The sequence below is a fragment of the Phragmites australis genome, chromosome 7, assembly GCF_958298935.1.
Source record: "Phragmites australis chromosome 7, lpPhrAust1.1, whole genome shotgun sequence".
In the NCBI taxonomy this organism is placed as follows: Eukaryota; Viridiplantae; Streptophyta; class Magnoliopsida; order Poales; family Poaceae; genus Phragmites; species Phragmites australis.
In genome coordinates this window covers 28519821-28538177 of record NC_084927.1, presented here as the reverse complement: position 1 = coordinate 28538177, position 18357 = coordinate 28519821, and the positions used below count along the sequence as shown (strand labels likewise).

Below are 18357 nucleotides of genomic sequence, written 5' to 3'. Positions count from 1 at the left end.
CGAATCTCAAAGGGGGTCCCTCCGGATCCCCGCTTGAGGAGTTCACCCTCCGACAACCGTATTTGCACATTTTTGTGTCTCTATGAAAAAAAGATCACATAAGAGGAGAAAATTGAGAAGACTCTTCACTTTTCACCCGAATGCGGCAGAATCTGGATAGAATCATTGTCAATCAAAATACAAGAAGTATTCCGAACTGATTGACATGTTATATCTTAATGAAGTTCATGATGAAGTCATGAACATGAATTTCTTATCCTAGCCACAAGGAAAGAGTAGTGTCCTAGAAGTCAACGATAGCTTTTTGAAAGCATGTAAGAACCACAATAAGAAGCTATACAAAGAAAACAAGGTTAAACCTAGTGATGATAATGGCTAGACAAAGAAAAAAGTCAAGCTATATTGTGAGCAAAATCAGACATGCTATAAGTGTGATGTTTGGGACTTTTGGTCTCGAATCTGCAAAGCACCAAAACATGTTGTGGAAGCATATCGTAAGAAGAAAAAGGAGCAGCCAGAAGCACACATCACCATTGCAATGGGATGGAAGTGGACAAAGCAACAACAGTTGAAACGGAAACATCTCACATAGAAGTTGATGATGCTCCCACACTAGCAGTAAAAGACCTCCCAATGAAGGATGCAGAGGCCTCTACTTTGCCCTTCTCTACTGCTATAGAAGATGCCATGAAGGATGAAGCGGAAAAGGAAGCCATTATAGATGAAGTGGTCAGATATTTCGCAGACTCTATCTAGAATTAGAGTAATTAGCTATTTACTTAGTTGCTGAATTTAGGAGGATTGAATAATAAATGTAAGCTTTAGAAGAGCAAGCTTAGCTACAAACAATATTTTTCAATAGTTAATAAAACATTTAATCTCGTTGCTACTTCCTCACATGTAAATGATTGAATGCTTTATTTATAGAATATACGTGGCGCCTGTATAGAGGAAGTATGTATTGTGTATAGTGGAACCACAAATACCATCTTAAGAGAAATATCTATGGAACCACAAATACCATCTGAAGTGCATAGTAGTTTCTGGAAGAGCCACAGTCATACTACCGATGAGAACTACTTTGCACATTGAAGAAGCATTGTTGTACCCCAAATCTACAAAAAAATCTCTTAAATTTTAAAAATATTCACGCTAACGGTCTCCATGTAGAGACTAGTAAAGAAGATGGTAGGAAGCACCTACTCACCAGTAAGCATGATAGTGAAATGAGAATACTAGAAAAACTTTCTTCCATGAGCAATGGCTTGTTGATGAGCCCATGACTCTCATATTATTTCTACTTTTATTCGGTGAAAAGGAATACAATGCATCAAATAAATTTTTATACAACTCGGTGCATTTTCTTTTGCTGTGGAGGATGCCAAGGTGAGGGAAGGTGAAACCATAGCTGCTTCTAATGTTACGGTGAGCAAAAAATATGTTTTAAGGAATTAATTTTCAATGTAAGAACAATGAGGAGAATCAAGCAAAGAGGCTAACTGTAGCGAAAATGGCCATAATTAGGTCATGATTATGATTTTGATGATTAATGACAACATAGTCAATGAGACTAATATGTTTATCAAAAATATATATTAGTAGGTCTTATGGATGCAATACATGAATAAGCCACCATAGTCGGGACAAAGTTGGACTGAGTTAGAGAAATCCCAGCAAGATTTTCCTCACCAGATGGTCCGCTATTCTGGGTGTTGAACTCACCGGAGTATGTTTGACAAAGGGGGGGAGAGGCCTGAAGACCTCACCGGAAGGTCTAGTGATTAACAAATATGCTCACCGGAGCAATTCTTCTAGAGAAGGGTGCTGTGCTGAAGCATCAAGATAAGATGATCGGATAGTCCGGTGATGAAGGTATAAAGAACCGAACTAATTCTTGCAGAGAAGAATTCAAGCACAGAACAACGAAGATCACCTCACCGGATGGTCCGATGATAGATGTTGTGTACACCGGTGGTTTACACCGAAGCAATTTAAACAGAGAAGCCGCAAAGGCGTGATATGGCTCAGGATAACTCATCGGATAGTCTGGTAATGGGGATGAAGTATACACCAGATTATCTAGTGTTCAGAATGACTTTGAGTGGAATCCAACGGCTAGTTTTTGATAAAGTACTCACCGGATTGTCCGGTGCTTGTACTACTGTTCTCACAGACAATCCGGTGTTAACAGCTTTTCTGAGCCGTTAGGAAAATGACTAGTTGATGGATTTGAGGCTATAAATATCCCTCTACTCAGTCATTTGAAGGTGTGGCATGCTGCTAGAGTCCTGAGAAGTTCATGCACACATGAGAAGATATCCAAACCACCAAAGTGCTTAAATTGATGATTCAAGACGATTAAGCATAATATTAGAGAGTGTTTAGTGCTTATAGGCCTAGAGTGAGTTGTAACTAGGTATTGCAGTTTGAAGAAGCGATCAAGGAGTGATCTTAGCTTGTACCAAGTGGTACGTTGGCGCCTTGGAGTCTTGGTGACTCGCTTGTATTTTAGGCATTGGTGGCTAAAGCTTGTTGACCCTCTAACATGGTGTGGAACGGTAGCAAGATACGTGTACACGGACATGAAGATCCGTGCATGTGTGGCTCAAGCTCTGAAGTGATCACAACGGCAAGGGATCGGAAGAGAGACTTGTGGTGAGGTCTTATCTTGATGGCTTGGCAGCTCATCCTGGTTGAGACCTTGTCTTTATCACTTAGTAGCTCAATAGCCATGATCGGGTGCCTACTAGGAGCATATCCTTGCTAGAGCTCTAACATGAACTAAGGGTGGCATTCATGCCATCGGTACCACAAGAAAAATCCCTGCGCCGAGTTTACTCTCTCTACCTTATTTATGTTTCTGCATTTACTTAGTTGCAATTTAACTTCTTAGATAGGTTGCAAGTGCTTTGAACGGTAGAGTAGCCATACTAGATAAACCTAGAGCGCATTTAGATAGAAATTGATATAGGTTTATCTTATATTGTTTTTTGGAGCCCAATAGATTCTAAGTGTCCTAATTCACCCCCCCTCCTCTTAGGATATCATCGATCCCTACACAAACAAAGTTTATTTAGGTTGGTACTATGCGATTGGAGCTGCCGACTTAATTATTTTGAAAGTTTGAGTTTAGAGTCAGCAGATCAGCTAGCTAGTTTAATTAGAGAAGTCATAATAGGAGTATTAGCAAGTTAGCCACATTATTTTATTCATGGTATGAGTTATGGTTGAGTCTAAATTCTGGTTGAGTACACTTAATGCATGGATGAGTCAGACTTGTCTGCGTGAGTTGTTTTTGGTCAAGTCAGATCATGGTGTTCGAGTTGAGTTGTTTTTGGTTGAGTAAGGTCATGGTGTTTGAGTTAATTTATTTTTGGTTGAGTCAGGTCATGGTGTTCAAATCCAAGTCGAAGTCGAGGCATGCGTGTCTATATCTGGGTGTCGTCCCTTGTATGAGGGTCATATTTGTTTTGCGTGTTTCATCTTGGGCGTTCCTCCTATGAGTAGACGATGGCGCTCCCATTGCTGATGTTTTACTAAAGGTTGCCAATCTTGAGAGAATTGCGTTGATGTGTGATCAGGTTGTCAAATTCCTAGGCACACAAACGAAATCTTGCTAGTTCCTCATTCTCTGATTGTGTTCTTTCCTAGATCACAGGTGGAGAAATCCTAATTTTGGGTTGAATCTACTTCAACCTTGTAAACCGAGTTGCTGATCCATCTTCTACAGGTTACTTTTGTTGTTTGTGTGAGATTGATCTCCAAGCTTGCACAAGTTCTGGTACCATCGTGCTGTTATATTTGATCTTGCCGAGATAGATTGGTTCTAGTTCAATCTACTAGGTACTATTGCTGTCGTTCGAGTAAAATTCAGAGAATGAGTTTAGTGTTGTGGTTTGTTGGTACCGTGAAAGAGAGAGCCAAATCAAGGCATCAACATCGGTGTTCTCATCACTTGTACTACAATCACATTTAAGCATATGAAGTGATCACTACATTGAATATTGTGTTTATAGTGCAGAATTATTTTCCCTATGGCATGATAGATTAGGTCATCTTGATCTTAGAATGATGATCAATATAATTACTAATTCACAATGTCATGGTATAAATGAAAAGAATTTCCTGAATCATGAAGATTTTATATGCCCTACATATGGTATCGGGCAATTATAATAAGACCGTCTACCTTGAAGGTACAAGATGAAATACATGCATTCCTGAACCGAATCTAAAGGGATATTTATGGTCTTATTCAGTCGCTCTCTGGCCCCATTCCGATACTTTATGGTATTGATAGACGCATCCTTGAAGTTGCCGCATGCATGTCAATTATCTACTTGTAACAACGCCTTTGCAAAGTTAATATTGCGGACCATACAAATCAGGAATAATTTTCCTGACCACCGAATGAAATCCATTAGAATGGACAACGCTGGAGAATTTACTTCTAAAGCGTTCGATGATTATTGCACTGGTATATGAATTAAAGTTGAATATTCTGTACCACACGTCCACACTCAGAATGGACTAGCCGAAGCACTGATAAAAAGAATAAAATTTATTGCTAGACCTTTGTTGCAGCACTATAATTTGCTTGCTACATGTTAGGGACATGTAGCCTTACATACGGCATACCTCATTAATTATATATCATCCTCCTGCAATATTCATTCTCCTATGCAACTAGTTCAAGGGGTAATTCTGAAAATTTTCAATTTACACAAATTTGGATGTATGGTTTATGTGTCAATATCGCCGCCACAGTGAATCGCTATGGGACCTTTGCGAAAAGTTAGAATATATATCGGTTATGGGACTACATCCATAATCCGATATTTAGAACCAACCACTAGAAATTTGCATACGACCCGCTTCACTGACTACATTTTTGATGAAAATAATTTTTCATCATTAGGGGGAGGAAATATACCCTTGGATATAAAATATCGGGAAATTATTTGACAGGCCAAAGGAATTGTGACGCATGATACTCGCACTAGTGAAATGAATGATGAAGTATAGAAAATTATCGAATTGCAAAAATTAGCAAACGCTACGATCATTTTTGTGATTTGAAGAGCGTGACTAAGTCGTATGTGCCTACACGCAATACACCAGAGAGGGTAGAAGTACCAAAAGAAGGCACCTCTCATCTTGTCCTAGGAGCTCCAAAAAATAATAAAAGGACAAGAAATTTGGTTTCTTAAGTCCCAAATAGACGGAGATGTCTAGCAAAAGTGAAAAATGAGAGCTTAACACAACCAATCATAAAAGTACCCTAAAGAAAAAGAAGGAGAGTCAGTTGAGACCTGACGATGATATGAAACCTAAGGAAATATGTATACCAGATTTGACTTCCTACGCAGGAAGAAACCAGCGAAAATGCGTACGTTGAAATTATTTTTTGATAAACTAAAGGACCTTGCTCATGTAGTAAGAAATATTAAAGAGTAAGATGTAGACGCACCTAAAAGTGTAACCCATGATAAAATAACAATAAACTATGTGAATTCAGAAGAATCCTAGAACAGAGCAACCACAATAGTTGATATATATTTCGCAAATACAATTGACGTGGTTATAGATCATGACCCTGAGCTAGCATTGCTCACTGAATGTAAAATGAGGTCAAATTGAAAAGACTGGCAAAAGACAATAACAACTAAATTGTTGTCTCTGAACAAAAGAGAAGTTTTTGGGCCAGTATGTCGCATACCTCCCCACATCAAACCAGTAGGATACAATTGGGTCTTTGTTCATAAGAGGAATGAAAGGAATAAAATTGTAAGGAACAAAGCATGACTAGTGGTACAAGGTTTCACTCAACGACCATGCGTTGATTATGAAGAAACATATTTCTCGGTGATGGGTGATATTACCTTTAGATATTTAATCTCGATGACAATCAACCTGGAGTTGAAAATAAAACCGATAGATGTTGTGACCTCATATCTTTATGGGAGCATTGATTCTAACATTTATATGAAGGTACTTGAAGGAATACTATTGATGAGTCAGGATAGAAGAAATAGACACATTTATAGTGTATAATTGAAGAAGTCGCTATACAAGTTGAAAAAATTATATATAATGTGATACAAACGTTTGAGTGATTTTCTCGAAAAAGAGACTACACAAATAGCACAGATTGTCCATATGTATTCATAAGAAGGTCCCAAAATAGATTATGCATAATATCTGTATATATAGATGATCTGAATATCATCGGTACAGAAGAGGAAATTGAGGAAGCAAGCTCGTATTGAAGTCTGAATTTGAAATGAAAGATTTGGGTAAAACTAAGTTTACTTTAGGCTTGTAGCTAGAGCATGTGGAAGATAAATTTTTTGTAAATCAGTCAAGCTACACTCAGAAGATGTTAGAGTGGTTTGATTTTGAAAAATTATTTCCCGCTAAAACCCCCATAGTCTGAAAGTCATTGCAAGCGGATCAAGATCCCTATAGACCTAGAGAGGAGGGAGAGAAAGTATTGGGACCTATACTTAAGTACAATAGGTGCGCTGATGTATTTAGCTAATTGAACTAGGCCAGACATAACGTTTGCAGTAAACCTATTTGTACGATACAGTGCAGAGCTCACTAAAATATATTGGAAGGACGTGAATGATATTCAACGTTACTTGCAAGGTAGCAAAGATCTAGATCTGTTCTACAGAAAGAATTATGATGTAAGTCTGATTGGATATACAAATACTGGGTATCTGTTAGACCCGCATATAGTGAAATCATATACTGGCTATATTTTCTTATGTGGTGGAAGTATGATATCCTGAAAATTGTCAAAGCAAAGCCTTTTATCTATTTCGACGAACTACTAAAAAATAATAGCTTTTATACGAAGCTGCACGAGAATGCGTATGGCTCAAAAGAGTGATTAATTATATCCAGCAGTTATGTGATTTGAGCATTACTAACACCCTCACTATTATTTATGAAGATAATGCAGCATGCGTTGCATAAATGCAATCGGGATATGTGCAAAATAACTTAACGAAGCATATTAACCTTAAGTTCTTTTATGCACATGAATTGCATAAAATAAATAAAATAAAGATAATGCATATCAAATCATGTGAAAATCTTGCAGATTCATTCACTAAGTCTCTCCCTACATCTAGTTTTCAAAGATGTGTTCATAGTATTAGGATGATAAGGCTTAGAGAGTTGTATATTTTAGAGGGAAATTTTTCACATAATACCGATACAATGAATTAAATCTTAGTCAAGAATACTGAGTGCACAAAGTTAATCATGAAGATTATATGAAGTATTTTTGGTGTGTTGTACTATTTTTTTTATTAGATGAGTTTTCCTGAAGTTTTTCATTATAAGATTTTTAATGAGGCAATTTGTGTGACTATGTTACGAGTTATGTACTCTTTTTCTTAATTTTTTCTATTGAGTTTTTAGAAAATTTTGATGAGACATGTATTTCGCGAGAAGTGACTAAGGAGGAATGCTCGAAAACCTGAAGTTTCATAGCAGAATATGGGTCTATCTCGATCTCTTAAAAGATTTAATTCTATCTCTTAAAAACTTTTAGCTATATAAATACAGAAGTGAACGCCTCATTATAAAACATAAATGAATAAAAAAGAGAAATTTTTTCCTCTATATTATATCTCCTTAACAATAATTACTCAACAATCTCTAACTAGACCAATAACAATAATTACTCAATATCTATATCCGTTTAACCTACCTCTACTCAACTAAAATATAAGCTACAACTTAAAAAAAAAACCTATACGATAACCAATCACAACCAAAAGCACCCGCCCCCACCCTCCTCGATTCCTATCCACTCCGCTTGCTCCTCCATTTCTCACCTCCTCCGCGCCCCGCCCCGCCTCTCCCCGACACACCTCTTTAACTCGCTTCCGATTCCAAAAAATTCTCCTGTAAATTAAGCGATAAATAGACCACGCTCGGATCTCCACCCGGATCCCAGGACCGCCCGCCGACGCCGCGCGATCAGCTCCGTCTCCGGCGGGGTTCGGCGGTCGCTTTCGGGTGGCCGGGGCCGATAGAGGCTAGCGGTGCCCGGGCAATGCGGTCGGTCTGTGGGGCTGTTTGAGGCGCGTGGCTGGGATCTGGGTGTGGGAAGGTGGGTGGGAGCGGGCTCTGCCGGTGGGGAGTTTGGCGGTGGGTGTAGCGCGCGCGCCGGGTTGTGGTGACCGGTATGGAACACGTAATCCAGGGCAAGTTCAAGCTCGGGAAGAAGATTGGGAGCGGATCTTTCGGGGAGCTCTACCTCGGTACGCCCCTGACACGTTGTTGATTTGCTGTTTCACTGGGCGTGGTTTGGTATATGCATCTTTTTGTCATGACTTGTTTGGTTCGTTTGCAGGCGTGAACGTACAGAATGGCGAGGAGGTGGCCGTCAAACTGGTACGTGACGAGCAATTCAATTACGTTTTGTGCGATATTAGTCTCCGTGATCCATTATCTAGGTCACATGTTCTGCATGAAGCAATTAGCTCCAATGGAGCTGTTTGCATATGCAGTTAGCCATGTCGTTACTATGCGGCCTTGCAGCATTTCGGCTTGTTAGGAGCTGGCCAATTTACAACAAGACGTTCCTATACAGAAATGATGCTGTCCAACATTTTCTACTGCCCTTCTCACATACTCCTATTGTCAACAGTGCGTACCTTGGACCATTGGGAATACCGTTCACCCTTGGGAAAGTAATAATTTCTGGCATACAGTTTTATTGTGGACATAGTTGCTCATTGGAGTCAATGAACCAGTAATTTTCCTTTGAAGTGAGGTCTGAGGGTACCAATGCTTAAAAGTAGCCATAGGAAATTAATCTCTGGTTGGTTCTGAAAGGATGAGTCTAAAAGTTGGATTTAGTTTCTTTTGCGTTATGTTTTCTCTATTTATGCTAAATTAAATTAATGTGTTAAGTGAAGATAGAATGCTGCTCCAAGCCTCCAAGGCAGTAATATCAATAGTGGAATACAAAAACTATTTTTTTATCATATACATTTAATATATCTTTTAATTGCTAATTGATCCAAGCATTGATGTTGTTTGCCAGCCTTACTTGCTATTAGGAATTTAAGGCAGCTTGCTTACCTTATTTTGTGTGTATGTAACTTCTTATTAGGAATCGGTTAAATCACGGCATCCCCAGCTTCACTACGAATCAAAACTATACACGCTTTTGCAGGGGGGAAGTAAGTACTACCACAGTACAAGTTGGTTAGTCCATTTACTCTGGTATTTTACTGATTTGTTTCTTTTCCACTCTGAAATATAGCTGGGATTCCTCATCTGAAGTGGTATGGAGTGGAGGGGGAATACAATGTCATGGTGATTGATCTGCTGGGTCCAAGTCTGGAGGACTTATTTAACTACTGCAGCAGAAAGTTCTCTCTTAAAACAGTACTAATGCTTGCTGATCAGATGGTGAGCCTGTCTTACTGTATCATACTATTCTTGTGTTGTTTTGGACATTTTGAAACCAAATACCACCAATGATTAGAAAGATAATGTAAATGAATTCTTCACTTCGCTTTTGATTGGGCTTTTGCATGCAAAAGTAACATGTTTTCTTGGTATTTCATACAGATCAGTAGAGTAGAGTACATGCACACAAAGGGGTTTCTACATCGTGATATCAAGCCCGACAATTTCCTTATGGGATTAGGACGTAAAGCAAACCAGGTTTGTGCTATTTTCAAAAAGAAGTATTTAAGAATCTTATTATGTGATGTCTAATGGTAATTCAAAATTGAATGATAGAATCATTAATCTCTCTCATTATTAACTAATTTGTAATGTAACAGTTATATCAAATGCTTGGGGTGATAATGTTTTTTTGAGAGAAATAACCATAAAATTTCTTATACTGGCTACTGTCTTGTTCCAAAAGATGGATATGCCATTTGTATAGGCTGTTGTGTGCTGGATATAATTTATGTTCAATTTGCTGGCAAAGTTACAGTCTAAAAACAGCTAAGCACCTTCCACAGGTGTTTGTCATCGACTATGGCCTTGCAAAAAAGTACCGAGATCTCCAAACTCATAAGCACATACCATACAGGTAAAAAAGAATCTACAGCTCTAAAAATTATAAAGGAATTCCATAGTTTAGTGTTTGTATTACTGCTTTTCATTTCTTAATTTCTTTTATACCATTCTCATTTTGACACGATTTATGTACACAAATTTTCTGTGGTGCATTATGGTGCAACAGCTTGTTAGCAGTTATTAGATGGCTAGGTTATTTTTTCTGGACCTACAGGATTATGAAGTTTTGGGTTAACAGTACCTTTTGTCTTGGACTAAATTTGGTCCCTCTACTTCCAAAATGACTAAGTTTGGTCCATCTACTTCCAAAACTGAGTGAACCTGGTACCTGGTAAGATAGAAAGCTATTGGGGCACTGTTTGTAGCCAAAGTGGCGGATTTGGTTCATATAAGCAGCATATATCACAAAGCTCCAATTTATTCTCTCCTTGCCCATGTTTCCATTGTCCATCCTGTCTTGCTTCTATGTTGTTCCAAGCGGCTGCTGGCTTATATGGCTTGCAGGCTAGGGGCAACCAATGTTATCTCAAACATATGGGAGTAAAAAACAAACGTTAATAAGCAAAAGGATAAAATGTTAAACATTTTAAAAACTACTGCAAGGATCAGCAAGAACGTTTCATTTTGACATGGAAACTACTATTATTTTTTTCCCCTGAAAGGCTCCTTTTGTTCTAGGCTTGTAGCCATGCTTACTTTGTGTGTATAATCATTTAAAGAGCTAAGTACACTTTCTTTGTCATGCCACAGAGAAAACAAAAATCTCACAGGGACAGCACGATATGCCAGTGTAAATACCCATCTTGGAGTAGGTGAGTTTATGACTTGTAAGTACTGACTTGTGCTACTGTATCATCAGTGTCGGAACATCAAATGATAGAAGCTAAGGGCCAAGTGGAATTAGAAAAGACAAAATTAGTGAATACTTTAAAATTCTCCAGCAATATTGATCCTTCAAAACCTGAAACACCAAACCTTACCTTGAAGTCAATTTATAGCAGACTATATTCATCCACAAATCTGAATGCCTTGCTGCATACATTCATGTTAACCTTTCTTGGTTTTCTTCCAGAACAAAGCAGGAGAGATGATCTGGAATCTCTTGGATACGTTCTGATGTATTTCTTAAGAGGAAGGTGAGATATGAAATTGTTTTACTAGCTTTTCCTAGTAATTTTTTTCTGCACCATTAAATTTTCTTGTCATCTTGGAATACCCCAGTCTTCCTTGGCAAGGTCTCAAAGCTGGTACGAAGAAGCAAAAGTACGATAGAATCAGTGAAAAGAAAATGTTGACCCCAGTTGAGGTACTTGATTTTTCCGATCAAGGGACAATCCAACACAAAGTCCCCATGATCCCATGACTTAATGTGCTGTTCAAACAATATATCGCAGTATCGATTGTTTATAACAATAATGTGCACAAATTTGAAACAGGTCCTCTGTAAATCTTATCCGACAGAGTTTACTTCATACTTCCATTACTGTCGATCACTACGATTTGAAGATAAACCAGATTATTCCTATTTGAAGAGACTCTTCCGTGACTTATTTATCCGTGAGGGTATGGCTAAGCATTAGAAATTTGTAACTGATGGTACCTTGTGGGTGTACTATTGACATGACATCTTGTGGATACTTGCAGGGTACCAACTTGATTATGTATTTGATTGGACCATTATGAAATACCCTCAATTTAGAGATAAAAACAAACTTCAGGTACGTATGTTATTCATTTTGCCCCAACCCTTCATTAATCAATGTGACTTTCAATGTGCTGAGTTTATTGCATTTGTTCTTGACAATTAGTCTAGCGGAAAGGCAACTGGGTTGGCCGGCCCTTCTGCAGAACGGACTGAAAGAACTGCAGGTCTGTGAGTTTTTTAGAATTACGTATTCTGGGAAATAAGTTAGTGAAACTTAAGACCAAACTACCAAAGTTCTGAATCAACGAGCGGTACAAGACATCCCTGATAGATTCTCTTCTGCAGTTGAAGCTTTGACTAGAAGAACTGGATCTGGCTCTGGTCACAATGGAGAGCACACCAAGCACAGAAGTCTTCTAGATTCACTGATGCCATCCAAGGCGGTAAGAAATTGATGCACTGTTCTGTACCAAGTAATCATTCCTGCAGTGATTACGGAAGATCTTACTACTGCATCTTGTGTTTTGTAGACTGTTGATTCAGATAAAACAAGGCCAACATCATCACGCAATGGAAGCTCGTCAAGAAGAGCCGTCCTTTCATCAAGCAAACCAAGCTCCTTTGGAGATCCCAGTGACCCAAATCGCGCGAGCCGCCTAATTTCGAGTCGCAGCAGCCGCCCATCAACTGCCCAAAGGGCACATCATTCGGGTGGAGTTGAGGCAAGGTCCTCATCTTTATCTAAAACCGCAAGGGATTTGCATGATGATACCGTAAGGAACTTCGAGCTGCTCACAATTAGTGCTGACAGAAGAAAGTAAGGAACTGACAAAACGGTGCTATGGGCCAAGGGGTCTCGAGGATGAGGATGGAGTGCAGGAGTGGTGTTCTGAGCAGGCAGCAGCTCCAGTATTTGTACGTTGAAATATTCTTTTCGAAATAAAACAGATGATTCGACTCATGAGATAGTTTCCCAGAGCTTTGTTGCTCCAATGTCATAGGAGAGTTAAGTAGCTAAATATGCTCTCCTACATTACTGTATGGGGATCCATCCCTGCAAAGAACAGGCGGCGGGGGTTGATCGTCGCTATGGTAAACTGGCAATTTGTTTTGCAAGTGCCGTACCGACACAATTACTGTAGGCTCATCAATGGTGCAGGCTCCCCGCGGTAGTATCACGACTCATGGTAGCTTGCTCGTTGCTCCACCTCGTCGAGAGTCCTCCACTCGCTCAGGAAAGCCGTCAGAGGCCGAGGATTCAGCCTCTTTATACAAGTTTTGTATTTTTTTTTAATCATTAGATCAACTCAAAACTAAAAAAAAAAAAACTAGAGTCACTCTCACCTAATTATGTTAAGGAAAAAAATGAGCTACTTAGTGATCTAGAACTACTCATTGAGTACCCACATATATCTCTTATCATTCGTGGATCTCTATTGCGCATGCGTGGTGTACTTGACAACCACGTCAATTGGTACTGTTCCAAGTCCACCGGCAACTTCCGCTCGTTGCTTCCTTGGTGACTATTCGCGACCAACCGGCGGCGTGAAGAAGCACTGTCGCTACAAACCTAGGACGATGACACGGTGCGAGATCCACGAGCTCTTGAAGAGTATCGGGTCTTCGTCCTACCACCTCATCGGGGCAAGCAACATCGGTGACCACATCATCGCGCTTGCTCCGACTAGGAACACCAACGTCCACGCTCACTGCACCGTCCCTATCTCTACTAGTGCTACCGCTGTGTCAACCGTCATGCCTACTTCCATCACCGTGCCTACATTTGCGTCTACGTTGAGCCCTTGCTCTGGAGCCACCACGGAATTCCGCATGGGCTCATAAGCGTTAGGCTTTACTACTACTGTTGTGAACCTCCACATTGTACAAATCTGGGGCCAGACGAGGGTGGCCAACATGCTGCACGCTTGTGCAGTGCTGCTCCGCCGCAGCGGTGATTGGGACCGCTTGATCAACTTCTCCGCCTCCGACTACCCGCTGAAGTACTTCATCGACTTCGTGTCTTCGACGAAGGGCTACTTCCAGACCATGCTTTGCGATGAGCACCACCCCAACCTGTTGTTATGGTGGCGGAACCTGGCCAACATCATCGAGGTCGGCACGGGCCCCGATGGGCTCTTCGACCTCACCGTGCTCCGTCACGCGCTTGCCAACGACAATGCTCATGATATGCTCGGTGTAATGATACAACTGTGGCCACCACCTTCGTGGATGCACTGTGTTCCATGCGCGCTCAACGTCGACACCACCGTGCTCAATGGGCTAGTGCACAAGTTACCTGCACGTGGCATGCCTCCGGGGCTTGTTGCACTGATCTGCGCGAGTGACCTCCGTGTCGTCGAAAATTGTGACCATGCGTCCCTCCCACTCATGCATTTCTCACAACTTGACAGTGACATCAAGAAACGTGCAACGACGTCTCCGCAGAGGCATTGGCGAGGTGCGTGCTCCGGGTGTGGCTAGGCCTGTGCCAAGTGATGCACCTACTCCTGCCCCGCGTGGTGCCCACACTGACAGAGTTTGCCGCCGCCAAACAATCCATCTTGGAGACAATAGAGTCCAATAAGATCATGTGCATTATCGACTTCGATGGCGTGGACACCACCCAACGGCTCAAGCTCCTCCACCTTCCAGCGACGCGACTAGAGGGCTCACCACATCTCCGTCTCACCACCATCCACGAGCTCAAGGACGCTCCATTCTAGTTCAACCCCATGGTATGCTACCTGGATACACTCAACTTTGAGTATCTTCGCATGAAGATTGATGAGGCGTTGTTGAGGCGCACACGGCCTACTCGGTGGCCACCGCCGTGATAGCCCGCTCGGTCTACTGTGCATGCCGCTAGGCGACCACAACATGTGAAGAGGGTGAAGGTGTTTCGGCTCAGCAAGATAGTGTTCACCTACCGTGACATCGTGGTGGTCACAGGCAACTTCTCGGATGACCTGGTGATTGGCCGCTGCAGCTACTATGTGGTGTACCACGGCGTGCTCTCCGATGGCCGTACTATGGCAGCCAAGAAGGTTGTGAGGCTACGTGATGGTGACGGAGAGTACGAGTTGCACGCCGAGATGGAGGTGCTCATTGTAACGAGGGCTCCCACAAGAGCTAGGACTTCGAGACCATTTCTAGCCATGGTCGCCTGTGCCACCGCATTCACGTGGATCCCCAGCACACGCAACAAGAGCGGGCCAACTCTTGCATATGTCGATCAAAGTAGACAGTGACGTTGGAGAAAGGGGGAGTCACAATAAAGGGAGACTAGGTGGTAAGAACATGCATCCAAACAATGTGGTAAGACTTTGTGCTCTTTATAATTGATATCACTTATTACTTGCCACTTGCTTTGGTTGTGTTGTCATCAATCACTAAAAAGGTGATATTGTAGCAAAAATGAACCTATTAGGCTATTATTGTGATTAATGACAACATAGTTAATGAGATTAATATAATTAATGACAACATGGTCATGAGAATAACATGTTTGTAGCGAAAATGACTCTATTAGACTATTATTTTACTTGTTTCTTCATGAGAGACCACACTAAGAAGGATGTTGGATATAAGTCTTTTGTGGTAGATGGTTGGAATAATTGGCATAATAAAGATAGATTAAGGGATCATGTAGGTGGTGTTAGTAGTCCTCACAATGTAGCTTTAAAAAGTTGTGATGCTTTGTTGCAAATAGAACATCACATTGATGTTGCTATTCATATACAAAGTGAAACTTCTAATAATGCATATTTTGTTTGATTTAATAGCGCAATTGATATCTCCAGATTGCTACTGAAGCAAGGATTGCCTTTTCGGGACTATGATGAGTAAAAAAATCCTACAGCAAGGGGAACTTCAGGGAAGTTTATGCTTGCTTACTAGAGCAGAATGTAGCTTTAGCAAGGCATTGACAATTGATGCTGCAGATAATAGTCTCATGGTGTATTCTTATATCCAAAAATACATTGTTAAATGTTTTGTTGATGAAATTTTACATTCCATTCTTGAAGACCTTGGGCATGATTTGTTTTGCTTGCTAGTTGATGAGTTTAGAGATGGCTCCTGCAGAGAACAAATGGCGGTGGTCTTGAGATATGTCGACAATTGTGGACTTGTGAAAGAGAGCTTTGTTTGTCTCGTTTATATGAAAGAGACAACTTCTTCCAATCTCAAGTCATATATTGATTCTCTATTTGCAAAATTTAAGTTGAGCTTAAAGAAAATAAAAGGCTAAGGATATAATGGTGCTAGCAACATGCGGGTGAGTTCAATGGATTGCAATCATTGATCATGAGAGAAAGTAATACTATATATTATGTGCATTGCTTTGCTCATCAACTTCAACTAGTAGTTGTAGCTGTTGCTAGAAAGCATATGTGCATTGATAATTTTTTAGTATGATTTCTACCTTGTTGAATGTGGTGGGTGGATCTTCAAAGAGAAGAGACATCATTCAAGATTTCAATCTTGAAGAAGTGCGTAAGGTCTTAGGTTGTGGGTTGCTTAAAATGGGGATATGATTGAATCAAGAGCAATATCTTCAAAAACCTAGAGATACACATTGGAGTTCTCGCTATAAATCTCTTAAAAGTTTTCTTAACTTGTTCCCAACAATTATCAAAGTGCTAGAATTTGCTGAAAAAGAAGACAAGGATGGTAAAAATAGAGAACAAGTGTATGGTCTTCAAGTGTACTTCTAGTCTTTTGCATTTATCTTCTATTTGCATCTCATGTTGACTATTTTAATAATCATAAACACCTTTTCAATTGCATTGCAATAGAAAGATCAAGATATTATGAATGTTGTTAAATGTGTGAAAGCAACTAGAAGCCATTTGGATGAACTTCGAACAAATGGGTGGGACAAAATCCTAGGTGAAGTGTATGCATTTTTTTTTTGACAGAAATGCTATTTCCAAGTTAGAAATGGGTGAGGCATATATTAACCCACGGAAGCCAAGGCAAAAAAACTGGAATAACCAACTAGCATCATCTTGAAGTTGAATGCTTTAATGATGTTCTTGATTGGCTACTTCAAAAGCTGGATAGCCGTTTCAATGAAAGTATCTCTCAACTGTTTGTTTGCTTGGCTACTTTCAATCCAATAGATTCATTTCGCGATTTCAATGTGGAGAGTTTCATAAGCCTAGCTAAATTATATCCCAATGAATTTGATTATGGGAAATTGAGGGAACTTAACCATATTCTTTCTCTTTACATTACTGATGTGCGGGAAGATGATGGATTCTCCAACATACAAATTATAGCTAGGCTTTCCAAAAAAGGTAGAGACAAGAAAACACCTTTGTTATGGTTTATCGTCTTTTGAAGCTAGTACTTATATTTCCTATTGTCACTGCTAGCGTTGAGAGATGTTTTTCGGCTATAAAAATTGTGAAAACATATTTGCGCAATCATATTGGTAATGAGTTTATGAGTAGTAACCTCATTGCTATGTTTAGAAATAAGAAGTGCATAAATTACATATGATGTTGTGATTCGTCGCTTCAAATTCTTAAAAGAACATAAATACTAAAAGGTAATGTATTACTTTTAATCTTTTCAATACAACTTCTCATTCAAAAATATAAAATCATTTTTCTTTATATTTTGTAGGCCATCTAGGTTGAATGGTGTATTTTGCTAATGAGTAATGCTGATTGTATTTTGTTCGTGATTTATCCGTTATTTACCTTTACTATGCTATTTAAACAAATCTTATGAGATTTTTCATTTTGGTATTGTTACTTTTTTGTTATTGTATATTATATTAAGAGGGATCAAGTCACATGATACGGTGGACCGGAGTAAGAGGGAAACATATGTTTAGGTGTGCAGTAGGGGACACTTGCCACGATGGGTTTCCAGGGGCACGACATAGAGGTGGCAGGTGACGTGAGGGGTGATCGTGCGCCCCTCCCGCCACTGTCACGATGAAACCTGGCAACGCCACGAGCAGCGAAAGCTCTCGGCATGGCACCATTTGGTTACAGAGCAGGAGTAGGTGGACACCCGTCTAAACTTCGAAGACTTCGAATCGGACTGGTCAATTTGTTCCCTATTCAGTCACTGCCAACTTGGATCCACATCTAGCCCCACAACCGAATCATTCATGCGGCGCGCGACTAGCTTGCCTAACAGCGAGGTCACCATCATCTCCCACCTCCAAATATAATGGGATTGGTTGCTCGCATTGTGATTGGCTGCCAGTATTTTAAGATCCTGTATTTTGAGATGCTGGAGTGACATATACATATAATCTCATAAAAAACGTATTTGGTTGTTCGTATTCATTATTCAAGCCTAGCCTAATAAATGCAAATATATGTCTTCAGCCTGGTATATGAGTCTGCGGCCTAGCTCGACGAATACAAGCTTCTGCATCCGCTCATGCAGTTGGACACACTTGTCAATGTCAAAATCATCTTCATGCGAACAATCAATCATAATCTCAACTTTTATATCTGCTTATGTGACCTCAGATTTGATTAATGAAACAGAAACTTAGCTCAGTCTATCCAAACATATACAATCGGTAAGTCAATCATGCTTTCACATTTAAGGTGTTTGATAATAGAACGAGTAAAATGAAGAATTAAATTTAATATCAAATATTTTTCTTTTTAAAAAAT

At 40.0% G+C, this 18357-nt stretch overlaps 1 protein-coding gene across 2 annotated transcripts; it reads left to right on the top strand.

Moving 5' to 3' along the window:
• The first annotated feature begins 7815 nt into the window (after window positions 1-7815).
• Window positions 7816-12671, top strand: LOC133924578 (casein kinase 1-like). 2 transcript variants are annotated; one of them, XM_062370176.1, is made up of 14 exons: window positions 7816-8282; window positions 8375-8415; window positions 9140-9209; window positions 9293-9441; window positions 9604-9699; window positions 10008-10078; window positions 10816-10877; window positions 11138-11201; window positions 11287-11371; window positions 11502-11628; window positions 11710-11783; window positions 11874-11934; window positions 12056-12153; window positions 12241-12671. In XM_062370176.1, exons 1-14 carry the CDS (start codon window positions 8207-8209, stop codon window positions 12529-12531), a joined length of 1365 nt encoding a protein of 454 aa, XP_062226160.1. In that variant the 5' UTR covers window positions 7816-8206; the 3' UTR covers window positions 12532-12671. The 2 variants fall into 2 exon arrangements, with proteins under 2 accessions (XP_062226160.1, XP_062226159.1); XM_062370175.1 differs by lacking the exons at window positions 7816-8282; window positions 8375-8415 and adding an exon at window positions 8439-8714.
• The last annotated feature ends 5686 nt before the right edge of the window (window positions 12672-18357 follow it).